Here is a 15174-nt window from a genome sequence, read left to right as displayed (position 1 = left end):
GAAAAGGTAGCCCCACTTTTCTGCAGCTCCTCCTGCATGTTCCCTCTGAGGTCCTGCCATCCACCTGCTCCCTCATCTATTGCACAGCACATCTAGGAGTCTGCCCAGCCTGAGCATTTGGTGGACAATTCTAGGCATCATGCGAGGGCATCCAGTTGTTCGTCATTTAATAGATGATGGTGCTTTTATTGCAATTTTCTGCCTCTAGTTCTAAAATAACTTGACCAGCTTTGGGTACTATGTACCTTGACTGAGTAGCTGGGCATTGTCATTTGCTGCTGCTTGTGGTGTGTCAGATGGGCATGGGGCAGCTGTCATCTTCATGTGTGAACTCTCCAGCGGTGTCTTGACAGTGGGCAGCTGCATCGAGGTCGGCGCCATTTCCTGAGGAATGCTGTACGGGAGATGGAGACCATTCTGGCCAACGAGCCAGGGCTTTTGGGGCCAAAGGCAAGTAGATAAGAGCTGGGAATGTGGGAGAAGACAGTCTTGCATGCATGATGTGTTTGAGCTGGGCAAGTGGGCAAACACGTGTGTGTGTGTGTGTGTGTGTGTGTGTGCGAGCCTCTATGCATTTGCCTGTGTAAGTGTGCCTGGGAAGAGGAAGCCAAATGTAAGGGTGTGTATACATATTTATTACCTGTTAATTGAAAACAAGCAATTATAGATTGATTTTCGAATTAAAATAATGAAATGTTAACATAAAACCACAGCATAAAAACAGTGCAGAACCAGAAGAAGGTATAACCAGGCAGAACCTGAATAATCACAACCATGCACCTGACGTTAAACTCCAGCAAAGCCTGGGTGAACAGCCAAGTCTTCAGCTGACGCTGATAACTCATCAATCTTGACCCCTGTCATAGCAGGGAAACTGTCCCAAAGCTGGGGCACCAGCACTGAGGACCCTTTACCACATGTTGCTGCCAAATGCTGTGTTGACCTTGTATTCGAGTCTGACTTGATACGAATGTGGTCCTTACCTATAGTGGCTTAATTTTTGACATCATCCAAACCACAGTAGAAAGAGGTAGGGCAGGAAGGGTTGTCCAAAAAGCAGTACCTGTTTTTATCCTGAAATTCATGTAGTTTCTGCCTCTTGAGAATCAAAGCTTTTACTAAAAACAAACCATCTGATTTCTAGCTTCCCTGGTTGCTTTATCTTGATAATGTATCTGAGCAGTCCTGAGGGCACCTGCAGCAGTCACTACAAGCCAAATTGTATGCAGCGGGTTGCATCTTTTAACCACCGGCTGCTCCAGTCATGAGTAAAATGAAAAGTGCGATTTAAATGGCAAAGGCAGCTCCCCCCCTCTCTGCTTCTCTTCCTTCCAGCAGGTTTTCTTCCAGTCAGGCAGAGCTTGAGGGAAAATGGCACCAAGAGTTTCCAGGAGGGTGTGTGTGTGTGTGTGTGTGTGTGTGTGTGTGTGTGTGTGTGTGTTGCGTGTGTGAGGAAAGAAATCCTATATAGGAACATTTATGTATTTATAGATCTATGTAGATCTATTCCATGCATTAGTATTTATGCTTCCAGTTTTCACCCTTCTGCTTTTCTCATCTTTGCATATTGATGGTCCTCTCAGGTCTCTCCTATTCCATGTTCCCTTTCTCCTTCATCACTATGGTAGCAAAAGGAAAATTTGAAGCACAGGAAAACATAAGCCAGAACAAGCTGCAATCAACAAAATGTCATTAATTTGCATGATGGATCTCCCCCCCCCCCCCAATTTTAGGCTTCTCATTATGCAATACACAATTCAAGGACATCGGCTAAGTAGAATAGCTTTTTAAAAAGTTAATGTGCAGTGTCAGGCCATATTGAACGTCCCTTTCTTGAGCTGGCCTTACTGATTTGAAGGGAGGGAATATTTTTCTCACAAAGTCCCTTCTCCCTCTTTCCCCCACAACAGGCTGTTTATGTCTTCATGGCCTTGTCCTTCTGCCGTGATGAGGTAACCTGGCTTTGCCGACACAGTGAACATGTTAGCAAGAGCAAGAACCCAGAGGAATTCACTGACAGGTACTGATTTGGGTGTTTTTTTGCTTAAACTATTTATGAATAATCATCATATATACACGTGACCCTGAAACACAAAACCAATACACAAATCATAATTTCATTCCGATATTAAAAAGTTCTATGTCTGCATCTGTTCTAGAATTAGAGTCCAATTTTCCTGCCCCTGAAATATCTCTTTGTGTGACGTTTTTTCTTTCCCACAAATCTTTTTATGACATGTACTGATCGGGTGGGTTCCAAGAATGGGGGGGGGGGGGTGGCTTGAAGATGAGGTGGAGAAGATGGATCCCAGCATGTTGAGCACAGATGGATCTTGCCCCCCTCCAGTTCTTGACCATGTAGCGCAGAGTGAACCCGTGAAAAGGAGGATGCAGCTTCTGTACCCCTAAGAGCTGGCTAGAAGGAGGGATTACAACCGTTCTCCTTGGTCTCACATTTTGGGGCAGTGCCATGTGAGAATGGAGGGAAGGGAAGAAGCTAATGCTTGTTGGAATTAGGTAAAATTCCTCTGGCATGAACTTGGGGAGTATTGTATCCAGGCTGGCAGGTCAGAGGTGTGTCTTTGTGGGTGTTAACAGCCAAGGGAACCTCACATAGACAGCATACTAGGACACCTAGTTCATAGAATCACAAAATGGTTGAGTTGAAAGGGACCCTGGGGATCATTGAGTCCAACCCCCTGCAATGCAGGATTATTTGCAGCTGCCCATATGGAGATCAAACCTGCAACACTGGCGTTACCAGACCACACTCTTAACCAACCGAGCTCTCCTCTCCCTACAGTTCATCCAAAGTCTCATCTATGAGACTTCAATGGCATTCTGAAAGTTAGTCTTAATCTCCTTTTTTAAGAAGGCATTTGGGTTGTAGTTAACTGCTTTATTTATTGTATTGGTTTATTAATCTGCTGAAATGATTCTGTAGGTGTACTGTGGGACTGTGTATTCTTCCTTACCCCACTATTTTTTGTGTTCATTTTTAAAAAATTCGTCAGCTGCCTTTTTATAAGGAAAGGTGGGGTTCCAAATGTTTTAAATAAGCAAACAAATGTTCTGTCCTGCCTCTCACCAATAGCTACCTGGCTGAGCTGCTGTTTCTGATGGAAAAGCTCCGTCGCCTCGTCCGACGGCACCAAAATATCCTCCAGCGCTACCATGTACAGTACTTGTCACACTTCGATGCCCAGGTGCTCGGCAACATTATCCAGGTATGGGAGCTGCAAGGAAGGAGGAAGACGGACGTGTGGTTGGTGGGATTATGTGTGGTAGTCTCTAGGAGCTCCCAATTCCAGTGAGATTCCTTAGTACCAAACAGATGTGAGAAAGGAGAGAATGGGCAGAGTATGATAAAAATGCTGCAGATTACCAGTGTTTCCCAACCTTGGGCCTCCAGCTGTTTTTGGCCTACAACTCCCATCATCCCTAGCTAGCAAGACCAGTGGTCAGGGATGATGGGAATTGTAGTTCAAAAACAGCTGGAGGCCCAAGGTTGGGAAACACTGGATTAGGCATATATCAGTGTTAGGGCTGCATGCTTTGCATGCAAATAAAGGTAAAGGTAAAGGTACCCCTGCCCGTACGGGCCAGTCGTGTCCATCTCACTTAAGAGGCCGGGGGCAGCGCTGTCCGGAGACACTTCCAGGTCACGTGGCCAGCGTGATGAAGCTGCTCTGGCGAGCCAGCACCAGCGCAGCACACGGAAACACTGTTTACCTTCCCGCTATAAAGCAGTACCTATTTATCTACTTGCACTTAGGGGTGCTTTCGAACTGCTAGGTGGGCAGGAGCTGGGACCGAGCGATGGGAGCTCACCCCGCTGCGGGGATTCGAACCGCCGAACATACGATCGGCAAGTCCTAGGCACTGAGGTTTTACCCACAGCGCCACCCGCGTCCCCTCATGCAAATAGTCCCTGTCAATTTCCAGATTCCCAGATTGCAGATACTAGAGCAGACTGCTAGTGAGAGTCGACAAATCTAAGAGTTGTAGAGTTGGAAGGGTCCAAAAGCCTCATCTAGTCGAACCTTCACAATGCAAAAAGAGCAGCTTTTCTCAACCCAGTCCCCTACAGATATTTTGAATTACAGCTCCCTTCAGCGATGATGGGTGTTAGTCCAAGAACATCTATTCTGGGGGGCATCAGGCTGGGCAAGGCTGAAATGGACCAACAGGCTAGCATGGTATAAAGCAGCTTGACACAGTCTGCTGTGATGCTGTAGAACAGAATCCTGTTCACAAGGTGGGTGCTTGCATGAAGTAGGGTGAAGCAATTTGCCCTGGGTGGACAGTGCAACCCCTGCCTCTGCTGTTGCACCGCTAACAGCCGCGCCACAGCTTCACCTGTGCCACTGTTGCTGCCACCACAGTGCCCTTGCCCTCAGCACTAACACGCCCTCACCCCTGCCATTGTGTCATGGTGGCAGTGTGGACACAACAGTGGTGCAGGGAGAGGTGCCAGATCCGCTGGGAGTGGGGGCAACACGTTTTGCCTACGGAGACAAAAATCCCAGGCCTCCCCACAATTCACAAGCCAGAAATTATACAAGAGAACAAAGGGGGCACTCTGGGATTATATCCTTGTCCTGAGGCCATCATTTCTTGAGTTTATGAGTAGCCTCACTGCCCAAAGACACTCAAGGGATGTACAGGTTTAAAACTGGCACATCAATTGATTAAATAATCACATTCACTGAAATCCATTGCAAACAAGCTACTGTATATAAATGCAAATAAAGCACTGGCCCCATCTCTGAGCCCTATTGCCTCTCGCAGGACCTGACTGTGTGCCCTGAAGAGGAGTCTGTGATTATGTCATCCTTTGTGAACTCACTCTCATCCCTAACCATCAAGCAAGGTAATTATTGTGTCAGCTGGAGGTTGCTATGGATGGATGTGGGCATTTTAACCCTTCCTGTACAAGAGTAACTCAAATTGAGTGCCAAGGGAGGGCTAGGCTTTGTGATTGGAATATTTTTGGCAAGTTGTGCATAATTTGTGTGGTTTTGTTTGAATCCTGCTTGTGTTAGCAGTGGGGTGGGGAAAATCTTTCTGACTGAAGGAAGCTCTGCCGGCTTTGGCTTCTGAGAGGTGAACCCAGAGGCTGACCCACATTCAAGGCTATGTGTGGATTTGACAGGGTTCCTGGTGAGTCATAAAGGTCAATGGTCTCCCCATTGGGGAATGAACCCTGGTCTCCCGGGTGACAAGCAGGGATACTTATCACTGTACTAACGAGGAGTTGACCGGGTCCTGATGCCTAGAGGAAAGCTGTTGGCATTTGGTGTAAGGACAAGTTGTAAAAGGTAAAGGGGACCTCTGGGGTGCGGCGCTTATCTCGCTCTATAGGCCAGGGGAGCTGGCATTTGTCTGCAGACAGCTTCCGGGTCATGTGGCCAGCATGACTAAGCCGCTTCTGGAGAACCAGAGCAGCGCACGGAAACGCCGTTTACCTTCCCGCCGGAGCGGTACCTATTTATCTACTTGCACTTTGATGTGCTTTCGAACTGCTAAGTTGGCAGGAGCAGGGACCGAGCAATGGGAGCTCACCCCGTCGCGGGGATTTGAACCACCGACCTTCCGATTGGCAAGCCCTAGGCTCAGTGGTTTAGACCACAGCACCACCTGCGTCCCATAAGGACAGGTTGTAGGTGCAAGTAAAAACAGAACCCACTTCATCCAGGAACAAAGGGATGGTACTTAAACTCTTTATAAACTCCTCTAGAAAGGGCTGTCGGAAGGCAAATCATTTTTCTAGGAGGAGGCCTGTCTTCCCACTGCAATTTTCTCATCTGTAAGGCCTTTGAATGGTGGGAGATACCCCTGTGGCTCTTTCTAGCGGCTTTGCCTCTGTTAAATACTTTTCTTCTTTGCAGTTGAGGAGAAGAAGAAATTTGAATTTTCTGGGCTGCGGCTGGACTGGTTCAGGCTGCAGGTGAGATTCTTTGCCAGGATTTGCTCCTCTTCCTCTTCTGCCCCAACAACATGCCGGTGGAGACGGTGTCCTGTGCAGTGGGAGCCCTTGCTGCCTCTTAGGACTTTGCATGCTGCCTGCTTGGCCGAGGGGCTGGGGCATCTGGAGGGCATCACAGTCAAACACATAGGGGAGTGCTGGCTGGTCTTGTTTATCCCCACTTGAAATCCATTTTTTCCTAGAAGTTGGGAGGAGGAGAAGCAGGGGAAATTAGCTGCTTAAGGAGAGAGGCACGAAGAGGTAAACAACAGGCAAAACAAGCTGCCCAAGTCTCCTCCTTCCCCGTGTATTTAAGCCTTATCCTGCTTTCTCTGTTGTTGGTGCTGGGAGACTGCAGATAGCCCATGGAGCCAGGCTGCTTTCATGTGGGAGGGTTCTGAGTGAGGTATCACTCTGTGAATCACTCTGACATGACAAACCCTGTGTTGCAGTTCACACACTGAGGAAGTAGGGGCTAAAGAGTCTTTTGCCTGTGCTGCTAGCCTGGAAATACAGAATTATTTATTTGATTGATTGATTGATTGATTGATTGATTTATATACCACCCTTTATCTAAAGAAGCCAGGGCAGTATAGAGCATTAAGAACATAATTTACAGAGCATTTTTAAAAAAGTAATACAGAGCATAATAATAGCATAATAATAACAATCCAAATAACAGCCCCCCCTGCATCTAACAGGCCATAGATTATTTAATGACCAAAGGCCTGTGTAAAGAGGAAGGCTTTCACCTGGGGCTAAAGACATGTAACCATGCAAAGTCTAAGTTGTTGGCCTTTCAGCCTTTGCCAGCTTCAATATACATCCCTCTTAGGTGCATCAAGGCTGCCCAGCCTTTGTTTGAAGACCTCAGGTGGCCTTTCTATTGACAAAAGTTGTTCCTGTCATCAAGAAGCATTTCTTGATGCTTTAGCTAAAGTTCTGTCTGTCAGTCTGTTTCTCTCTCTGTTTGTGTATTCTGATTTATCTGGTACATCTATGGTAGCGGATTGGCTTTCTGACTTCTGCCATTGTCTTAACAGTGGCAACAATTAAAAAACCTCCAGTCTTTCCTAAATTCAGTTGCCAAAAAAGAATGCTTTGGGGGATATCGAAAGAAGTGGTACAGTACACCTCAGGTGCCTGCCCCTCAACTTACGTGCAGTCAAAGGAATGTGCGGCATCGGGAAATAAATAAATAATTCAATTCAAACCCGGAAATGGTGGGAAGAAGCTGGAGAGTCCTCATAACTTATGAGGAGACCCTTCCCGAGGCCCAAAGAGGATGTCAGTGAGGCTGGAGGAAGCCCTGAAGAGACTGGGGGCGCAGCGGGGCTTTGCTCAGGCTGCCCAGCCTCCCTGCCTGACAACTGATGTGCAGGGTTGCGCAGCCGCCACCGCTTTCCTGCATGTCCCCCAGCCTCCTGCCGGCCCCAGAGCTTCAGTTCTAGTTGTGGATATTTTTGGATGCAGTATTTTTGGTATGTATTGGAGAAAGAGCGGCAGAGAGGGTGTGTAGAGGGTGCTCCCCACTTCACATGATTCCACTTATGTATGCAGAAGCCTCCATGTAAGTGGGGAGTCCCCTGCATAGCACTTGTGAGCTTGGTTGGGGAACTGATCACAAATTCCTGGGATGAGCATGTGCTCAGAGGCATCCTGTTCTTTAACACTTAACATGTGTTTGGCTGGCTAAGTCGCTGTTTTGGACCTGCCTCTTGTTGGTGGATCTCAAGGCTCTAGTAAATAACAAAAGTAGATTCCACATTCCTGAGGTCTGAACCTGCATATTCCATAATGACTGAGTCCAACATTAGCGTGTGTGTGTAAATGAGCCATCACAGATTAATTACTGCACGTGCAATTTTACTGTTTTTTGATTAACACTCAAAATGTAATATTGCTCATTTGAGATAGTCACATGTTCAGTTGAGAAGAGTCAAGTGTGTGATCAAATGATGTACATGTGTATGTGAATTGGCCCTGTCACTCTGTAATTTAGAGCAATCTTGCTGTTGGGGCTTGTCAACCTGGGAAGGTAGCCCATCCAGGAGAAGAAAAACTCTGATCCTAAACCTCTGCTGCCCAGCGGCTATACTCATTCATGAGAAAGGCTTCGGGAGTAAACCCCAAGGAAAAATCCTGGAAGAAGATTCCCCAAGGAAAAATCTGTACCCACTGCCTTGTGGGACATGTTTGGGAGAAGCAAAGACTAAGGAGTAAACTCTACACAAATCTTGACTCCCTAAGATGTTTGGTTGGCCTTTTGCATGCCTCCTTCCAGCAACTCCTACAGTCCAGCTGGTACCAAATGTGTTACTCTGCTTTCCTTTGAACTGTATCAGTGAGGCCAAGAGGTCTTGTTGTCTGGGCAGTCCAGGACCTCTACACACGCTGTCCAGGCTTGCGCCCTGGAAAGGTCACTTACTTCAGTGTTGCTAACGCAGCAAAAGTAATGTGGAAGGCAGCAATTACAGATTGCTGGTCTCTACAGCCACAGCAGGTGCTGTGATTCTCCAGCAGTTTGGCTTCGCTCCTGGAAAAACACCCCGTTGTCTCGAGACAGAGGGATGCCAACAACAGCAATGTACTACTCTCAGTGTTTAGGGTGAAGTGTCAGAGAGCATGGGTTCTTTCTCCCAAGGAATATCTTTTTCCCCCTTCCACTAGGCATACACCAGCGTCAGTAAGGCTCCCTTGCAACTGCGGGAGAATCATGACATTGCCAAGGTGATGAATCTCATCGTCTTTCACACTAAGATGCTGGACTCTGTGGAGGACTTGATGGTCGAGACATCGGACCTCTCTATATTCTGGTGTGTATATGGCATGGAGGAAGGGAATAGTGACAGCAGAGCAGATTTGGGGCACACAGGGTGGAGTATGTCGGCTACCAGAACACATGCATCCTGGCATAAATGCAGTCAAGGCATTTAATTTGCATAGTTGTCTGGTTTGGTTTTACGTGGCAAATGTTGGGGGTTTTTTTTGAAGGGAAGGTTAGAAAATAAAGGCCCCAACATAGGCAGGTTCTTTGGGTTATAAAGAATGAAGAAAAGAGGGTGCCAATTCACACAACCATCCTGGCTGCAGTGTGGTACTGTTTGTTGCCGGCTCAGATTGTGCTAAGGAGGTGATGAGCAAGTGTGTGAAATGGGTGTGTGAGTTGAGAAAAATAAGGAGGAGGGACTAAGAAAAAGGAGATAAAGATGAAAATGGTGGTGCAAAGGGGTTTGCAAAAAAGGAGGGAGTAGGAGGCCTGGGAATGGTATTGGGGATGAAGGCAGGGATATGAAAGGGTCTGCAGAATTGGAGAGAATGGTGGCTTCATCATTGGGCAGAAGGGGAAAAGGGTGCTTCATAGTTGCAGCACAAGGTTGTAGGTGTGTGTGGAAGAGGGGTTGCACAAAAGGAGTGGGAGGAGGAGGCATGGACATGGGGATGAAGGTGAAAACTGGTGCATATAGAAGCACCTATTCTTCTATGGGGAACAACCATAGCTCAGTGGTAGACCATCCACCTTGCTTGTAGAAGGTCTCCGGTTCAGTCTCTGGCATCTCCAGGTATGGCTGGGAATGAGCTATGAAATTCTGTTGACCTGCTCTAGTCAAGGCTTATCCACACTTCCTCTTCTCCTGCTGCTTTTCCGTGGGAAAACCCACTCTATGGCACTCAGTTGGAGCAAAGGGCAATTTGAGTGATCTCTGGATTAACATTAAAGGGCGGATTTTCCCTGGGAAAGGAGCAGGGCCTGGGAAAACCACTCAGACCCATGCTTAGGAAGCATGGGTCAAGCAGAAACTGCCCAGACCCTTGCTTTCTAGGCATGGGAGAAGTGGAAGTGTGAATGAGCCAAGATATTTCACATCTGGCAACCAATGTGCCCCTTTGGATTCAGATAGTACTTGGGTAGACGAGTCTAAAAAGCCCAGGTCACAAATTTTCACAGCCCTCTAGCGACTATGGTAGTTTATTTACCAGAAGTAATGTGTTTAGGGAAAAGCCTCCTAGAAGGCTTAGTTTGGTCAGAATTGAGTACAGTGGTACCTCGGGTTAAGTACTTAATTCGTTCTGGAGGTCGTTTCTTAACCTGAAACTGTTCTTAACCTGAAGCACCACTTTAGCTAATGGGGCCTCCCGCTGCTGCCATGCTGCCGGAGCACGATTTCTATTCTCATCCTGAAGCAAAGTTCTTAAACCGAGGTACTATTTCTGGGTTATCAGAGTCTGTAACCTGAAGCATATGTAACCTGAAGCGTATGTAACCTGAGGTACCACTGTATACACTACCAGAGTTAAATACCTTACCTCTGGTAAATGAGCCACGTATCCGCTAGAGAGCTGTGAAAATTTGTGTCTTGGATTTCGTCTATCCATGTGCTATCTGAAACCAAAGGGGTGCATTGGTTTTCACACATGAATTTTCCTCCCAGCTCTCCTACCCCCCTACCATGGTTTCTCAACTTTTAAAAACCCATGACCCCCTTTAGCTAACTTTGACATTCCATACACACACTTTGAACCTGGCTTCCTTAATTATTTTATTTGAGTTTTCTGATGGATTGAAATTTTGTGACTTTTAATTATTTACAGTACTTACTTTGTACATAACTTTTGGAAACCCTCCTTCCCCACCCCAAAATACTTATATGCAGTGCTGAGCTCGATGGACTTACAGTCTTACTCTGCGTAAGGCAACTTCAGGTGTGCCCTTGATTGCTCCCACTTGCCCTGGTTCATGCCGTCTCACTTCCTTTAACAGTTTCTATGTGCGCCTCTTGGAGAAACTCTTTGCATCCACCATGGAGGAGCCATCAATGTTGCGCTATTCCATTGCTTTCCCGCTTCTGTGTGCCGACTTCAGCCATGCCTCCCATCCATTGTGCCCCGAGGAGGTGCGTATGCATGGGATGGGGAGGGCAAGGAGAAGCAGCTGGAGCTGAAAGAGCAAAGACGCCAAGTGTCAAATCATTGAGAGTGCCCTTACTGGGCTTATATGAGTTCGGCTTTCATACCCCTGCCTTGTCGTCAGAGCCGGGTCCACTTTGAGATACAAATGTCAAATCCTGCACCAAGATAACCAGAAAAGCAGAACTTTGTCCACTGTATTCATTTATGTAAATGAAGCTTATTATTTGAATAATTTATTCTGTGGGGGTTTGAAAATACAGGGCCAGATTCAAGTAACCTGGTGTACTAGTACAAGGACTCTCAGGAAAGCAATGGGACTCTCACATTTCCTCCAGAGGGTCAGGAGAACCCCCAAATAGCATGGGGAGGGGAGGGGAAATTGTTCCATCTGGCAAGCTGAAATGCTTTTGCAGACGGAAGGATCATAATTGTGTGACGCTGAATTCCACCCTTACTTTTGTTTAATTTAAGCTGCAACTTTCTAGGAAGTAAGCCTTACTGAACACGGCAGACCTTTCTTTGGATTAAAAAATGAATAGGATTCAGCTGGCAGGCCTGCAGATTTATGCTCACTTTACTCAAGAATAAATCCCACTGTCGGTGGACAGAGAGCTTTGCTCTCCTGGAGGCTACCGTGACAGCAGGCCTTTGGAGCCCCATTCTTTTAACCCTGTCTTGTGACAATGAACAAGGAAAGTGCCCACTCACGGCCTCTGAGAGGGGCAGCCAGCAGAGACCTGCAGCAAGCATGGCACCTAAGGCTGCCTTGTAGATCTCAGGCGCTTCTTTCTTTTCCTGGTTCAGTATCCTCATCTGCAGAGCTGTGCCTTGGGGCTGTGCAACAATTTCCTGGAAGAGATGGCTAAACAGGCTTGCACTTGTATCCTGGATGCCTCTGCTGAACAGCGCAACCTGAGTGAGCAGGTAGGAAGCCAACTCCTTTATGGGCGCTGGGCAATGGGCATCGGAGGCAGATCTGGGACTGGCATGAGGAGAGTGGGGAAAGTGGCAGTATCCTAGTGGAGTTCTGTGCAGCATAGGATAGCACAATCACTATTCTGTGATTGGAGCATATGGGGCAGGGGACAGAGGAAGATCGGGCAGAATGTATGACTAATTCAGCTTGCCAGACATTTCCTGGGCATGTTGAACTCAGAAATGATGGTTGGCCAAAATGGAATGCAAGAGGGAAACCCAGGTAGATAAAATCTGATTTGGAAACTTGAAACTTGGAAACTTGAAGATAGCTTGCACTTTGAATGACAAGTTTGAATCCTCCTGTTTTATTATTGTGTTACATTTATTTCCCACCCAATGCAGCTCACAGTAAAATCCAACGTCTCATAAAGAGGCAAAACTACAATAAAATGGTATAAAAATCATATGAGAGCAGATAAAAACAAAAAAAACTGCACGGATTGTTGGCTTGATGAATCTGGTTTGTTCTTCCTCTCTGCATGAGGCCTGTGTTGTGTACTTGTTCTTGGCTGGTCTGCAGAATGAGCATTGATGTGCAAAGGATCTTACGGGCATAACAGGTTGATAATTCAATCTCTTCTAGAATACATTCAAATAAGCATCAAAAGCTGAGTTAAATCTTACAATCGTGGTTGCAGTCTCTTGGGCAGGACAAAGGAATGTTGAGCTCAGAGTGGCTCACAATAATCATCATAACATTGCAATCACTGTATTATCAAACACAGTTGCATATGAACGAAGCAAACAACAACAGCAACAAATTCATCAAAACAATTAATACAATTCAATACTGTCAGGGTACAGTGGTACCTCTGGTTACGTTCTTAATTCATTCCAGAGGTCCGTTCTTAACCTGAAACTGTTCTTAACCTGAAGCATCACTTTAGCTAATGGGGCCTCCTGCTGCAGTGATTTCTGTTCTCATTCTGAAGCAAAGTTCTTAACCCGAGGTACTATTTCTGGGTTAGCGGAGTCTGTAACCTGAAACGTATGTAACCCGAGGTACCACTGTAAATCAAAATATTGGAAAGAGCTGCTGAGCACAAGCCCTGTGACAGATACATCTTCTCACTGGGAAAGTGCTTCCATCTTCTGTCAGTGGAGCAGGCAGCACTCTCCCAGGCAATGAGATCCTCCACACTTTTAATGGAATGGAACACAGGGTGAAGTTATGCCAATGAGGCTGTGTAGCTATGATGAAAGAGGTTCACTCACTTCTCAGTGGCTCCTGTTAAGTCTTGGATAGTTTGGGAAGGAGCAAAAACTGCACATTTCCCTGGCACTGAGAGAACACTCCCACATGCAAGAGGAGTTCACTGTGGCTGTAGGCACAATGCAAAAAAGGGGGCAGCTGGAGTGAGGAATCCGCAAAGGATTTATCAGAATAACTGCCTTGTACAGATTCCTGGTGACCAGAGACCATGCCTGGCTGTTGCAGCAAGGATTGCCCAGGGAATAATTTTTCTCCACCCCCACCTCACCCCTGCTACCCTTGTGTTCTGAACCACAGACCCCAAGGAGAGCTTGTGCAAGTGATTTGGTGCAGGGTCACCAAAAATGGATGCCTAGAATGCCAGAATAGCCAGTTCTAGCACTTTATTAAGGAAAGATGTAAACTTATAACACAGCGTGCAGGGCCTCACTGGCTTTACACACACGAGAGGGGCACCACAACAGTGAGAGGTCCTCATGACATGTCTGCGCCCAAGCAAAGCAGCATATGTCAGTTTCCCCAGAGCCTCCCATCACACCTGGCTGGTGAGGCCATAGATGACAGCTATCCAAAGCTTCTCCCCTCTCTCGGCTTAGAGCCCAGCATCCCAAACAAGGCCAAAGATAAGCACAACATCAAAGCAAGCCAACCAGCATATATCAAAGCAAGAAAATGTAAATATAGACAAACTCATTATTTCAACAACTACCAATTATTTTGGGGGTCATCTTGACTACCGAGATGGTGCTTGCAGACCTTCCAGAACATTTCCCCTTTGGTTCAACACACCTTGTGATTTGCAGCAGACCCTTTCTTAATACACCCACCCACACATAACCCCCTCCTCGCCTCTTGTATGTCTCCCAGCTCTTACCCAAGCACTGTGCTGCCACCATCAGCAAGGCTCGGAACAAGAGGACCCAAAAAGCATCGTGCAAAAAGGGAGAGCCAGAGAGGGACAAGCCTGGTGCAGAGAGCCACCGGAAAGACCGCAGCCTGGTCACCAAGTAAGGCCACAATGAACCCATGCAGCACGTCATGGGCAACGTTAATGCTTAGACTTCTTCATACCAGCACGATTGAAGCTTTACGGCAGTGTTTCTCAAACTTGGGTCTCCAACTGTTGTTGGACTACAACTTCCATCATCCCTAACCACTGGTCCTGCTAGCTAGGGATGATGGGAGTTGTAGTCCAACAACAGCTAGAGACCCAAGTTTGAGAAACACTGCCATACGGTTAAAACAGGACCAAGGGTGCACTTAAAATGATACCACCCCACCAGTCAAGCATGCAAAGATCTGTTTGGTGGTTAGCATGGAAAATGCCATTAATCCTAGGTGTTTTGCAAGGTGTTTCTATGGCTCCAACTAGGGGGCGGGTCAAAACAAATGTTGTGTGCATGCTCTCACATCTCCTTACGTTCTGGAGTTTTAACTTAAAAAGCAGTCATGGCAGTTCCTTTTTTTTTATTGAAGCAATGGCTGCAAGAAAGGGGATGTTTAAACTTCCCACCATTTTTCCCTGGCTGAAATTGCTCACTGACCTGAAGCTATTCATAATTTCAGAAATAAAAGACAGACATAATATAGTATATGTATTTCCTGCCCAGCAGGGCTAATAGCAGCTTTGGAGAGGGGAAGCTTGGTCAGGAAAACAGTACAGGGGGAAGTGATATTTTTCTGCAGTGGAGGAGGGATCCTCAAATGGGTTGTTGCAGGACTCTGCAAATCAGGCTACTGTTTCCACCCAGGGGGAGAGGATGACATCCCTAGTTACTTCCTGCCCACCTTCCTATGCAGGGCATGTGGAAGGGTCCTCCAAAATTGCTGCTCCAATCAAAATTGGAGCATTCCTGGCCCCCACCCCAGCTTCTTTTTGAAGTTTGTTTTAAAGTCAGAAGATCAATCACGTCTTATTTTAGTTGTAGTGGTAAATAAGGCTAAAGCAGCCAGAGGTGGACAATGTTTCCCATGCACATGGCAGAAAGCTTGCCTATAGCTATCCTGCCCCCCACCCAAAAAATGTGGAATATTCTCCCACAAAACATGGCACGGTGGTGCCACTGCAGGGTCTCTCGAACAAGAGACTTGACAGTCAGAGGTG

At 46.7% G+C, this 15174-nt stretch overlaps 1 protein-coding gene and 1 long non-coding RNA gene across 5 annotated transcripts in view; one reads left to right on the top strand and one right to left on the bottom strand.

Annotated features, from left to right (window-relative positions):
- The window catches only part of NCKAP1L (NCK associated protein 1 like), a 68037-nt gene that overhangs the window by 22631 nt on the left and 30232 nt on the right, over positions 1-15174 (top strand). For all 4 annotated transcript variants that reach the window (XM_083729158.1, XM_083729160.1, XM_083729159.1 and 1 more), the window contains exons 11-19: positions 354-450; positions 1911-2020; positions 3095-3227; positions 4792-4873; positions 5892-5950; positions 8639-8784; positions 10731-10863; positions 11684-11803; positions 13938-14077. In XM_083729158.1, coding sequence (XP_083585284.1) covers positions 354-450; positions 1911-2020; positions 3095-3227; positions 4792-4873; positions 5892-5950; positions 8639-8784; positions 10731-10863; positions 11684-11803; positions 13938-14077 — 1020 coding nt within the window. The remainder of the gene's footprint in view (positions 1-353; positions 451-1910; positions 2021-3094; positions 3228-4791; positions 4874-5891; positions 5951-8638; positions 8785-10730; positions 10864-11683; positions 11804-13937; positions 14078-15174) is intronic.
- LOC310840100 lies at positions 1507-3238 on the bottom strand. The gene is made up of 2 exons (XR_014561792.1): positions 3099-3238; positions 1507-1619 (listed from the first exon to the last, which is right to left on the bottom strand). It is a non-coding gene; the product is annotated as an uncharacterized lncRNA (long non-coding RNA).

Source organism: Podarcis gaigeae (assembly GCF_964106915.1).
Source record: "Podarcis gaigeae genome assembly, chromosome: 2".
Taxonomy (NCBI): Eukaryota; Metazoa; Chordata; class Lepidosauria; order Squamata; family Lacertidae; genus Podarcis; species Podarcis gaigeae.
This window is presented reverse-complemented; position numbering and strand designations above follow the sequence as displayed.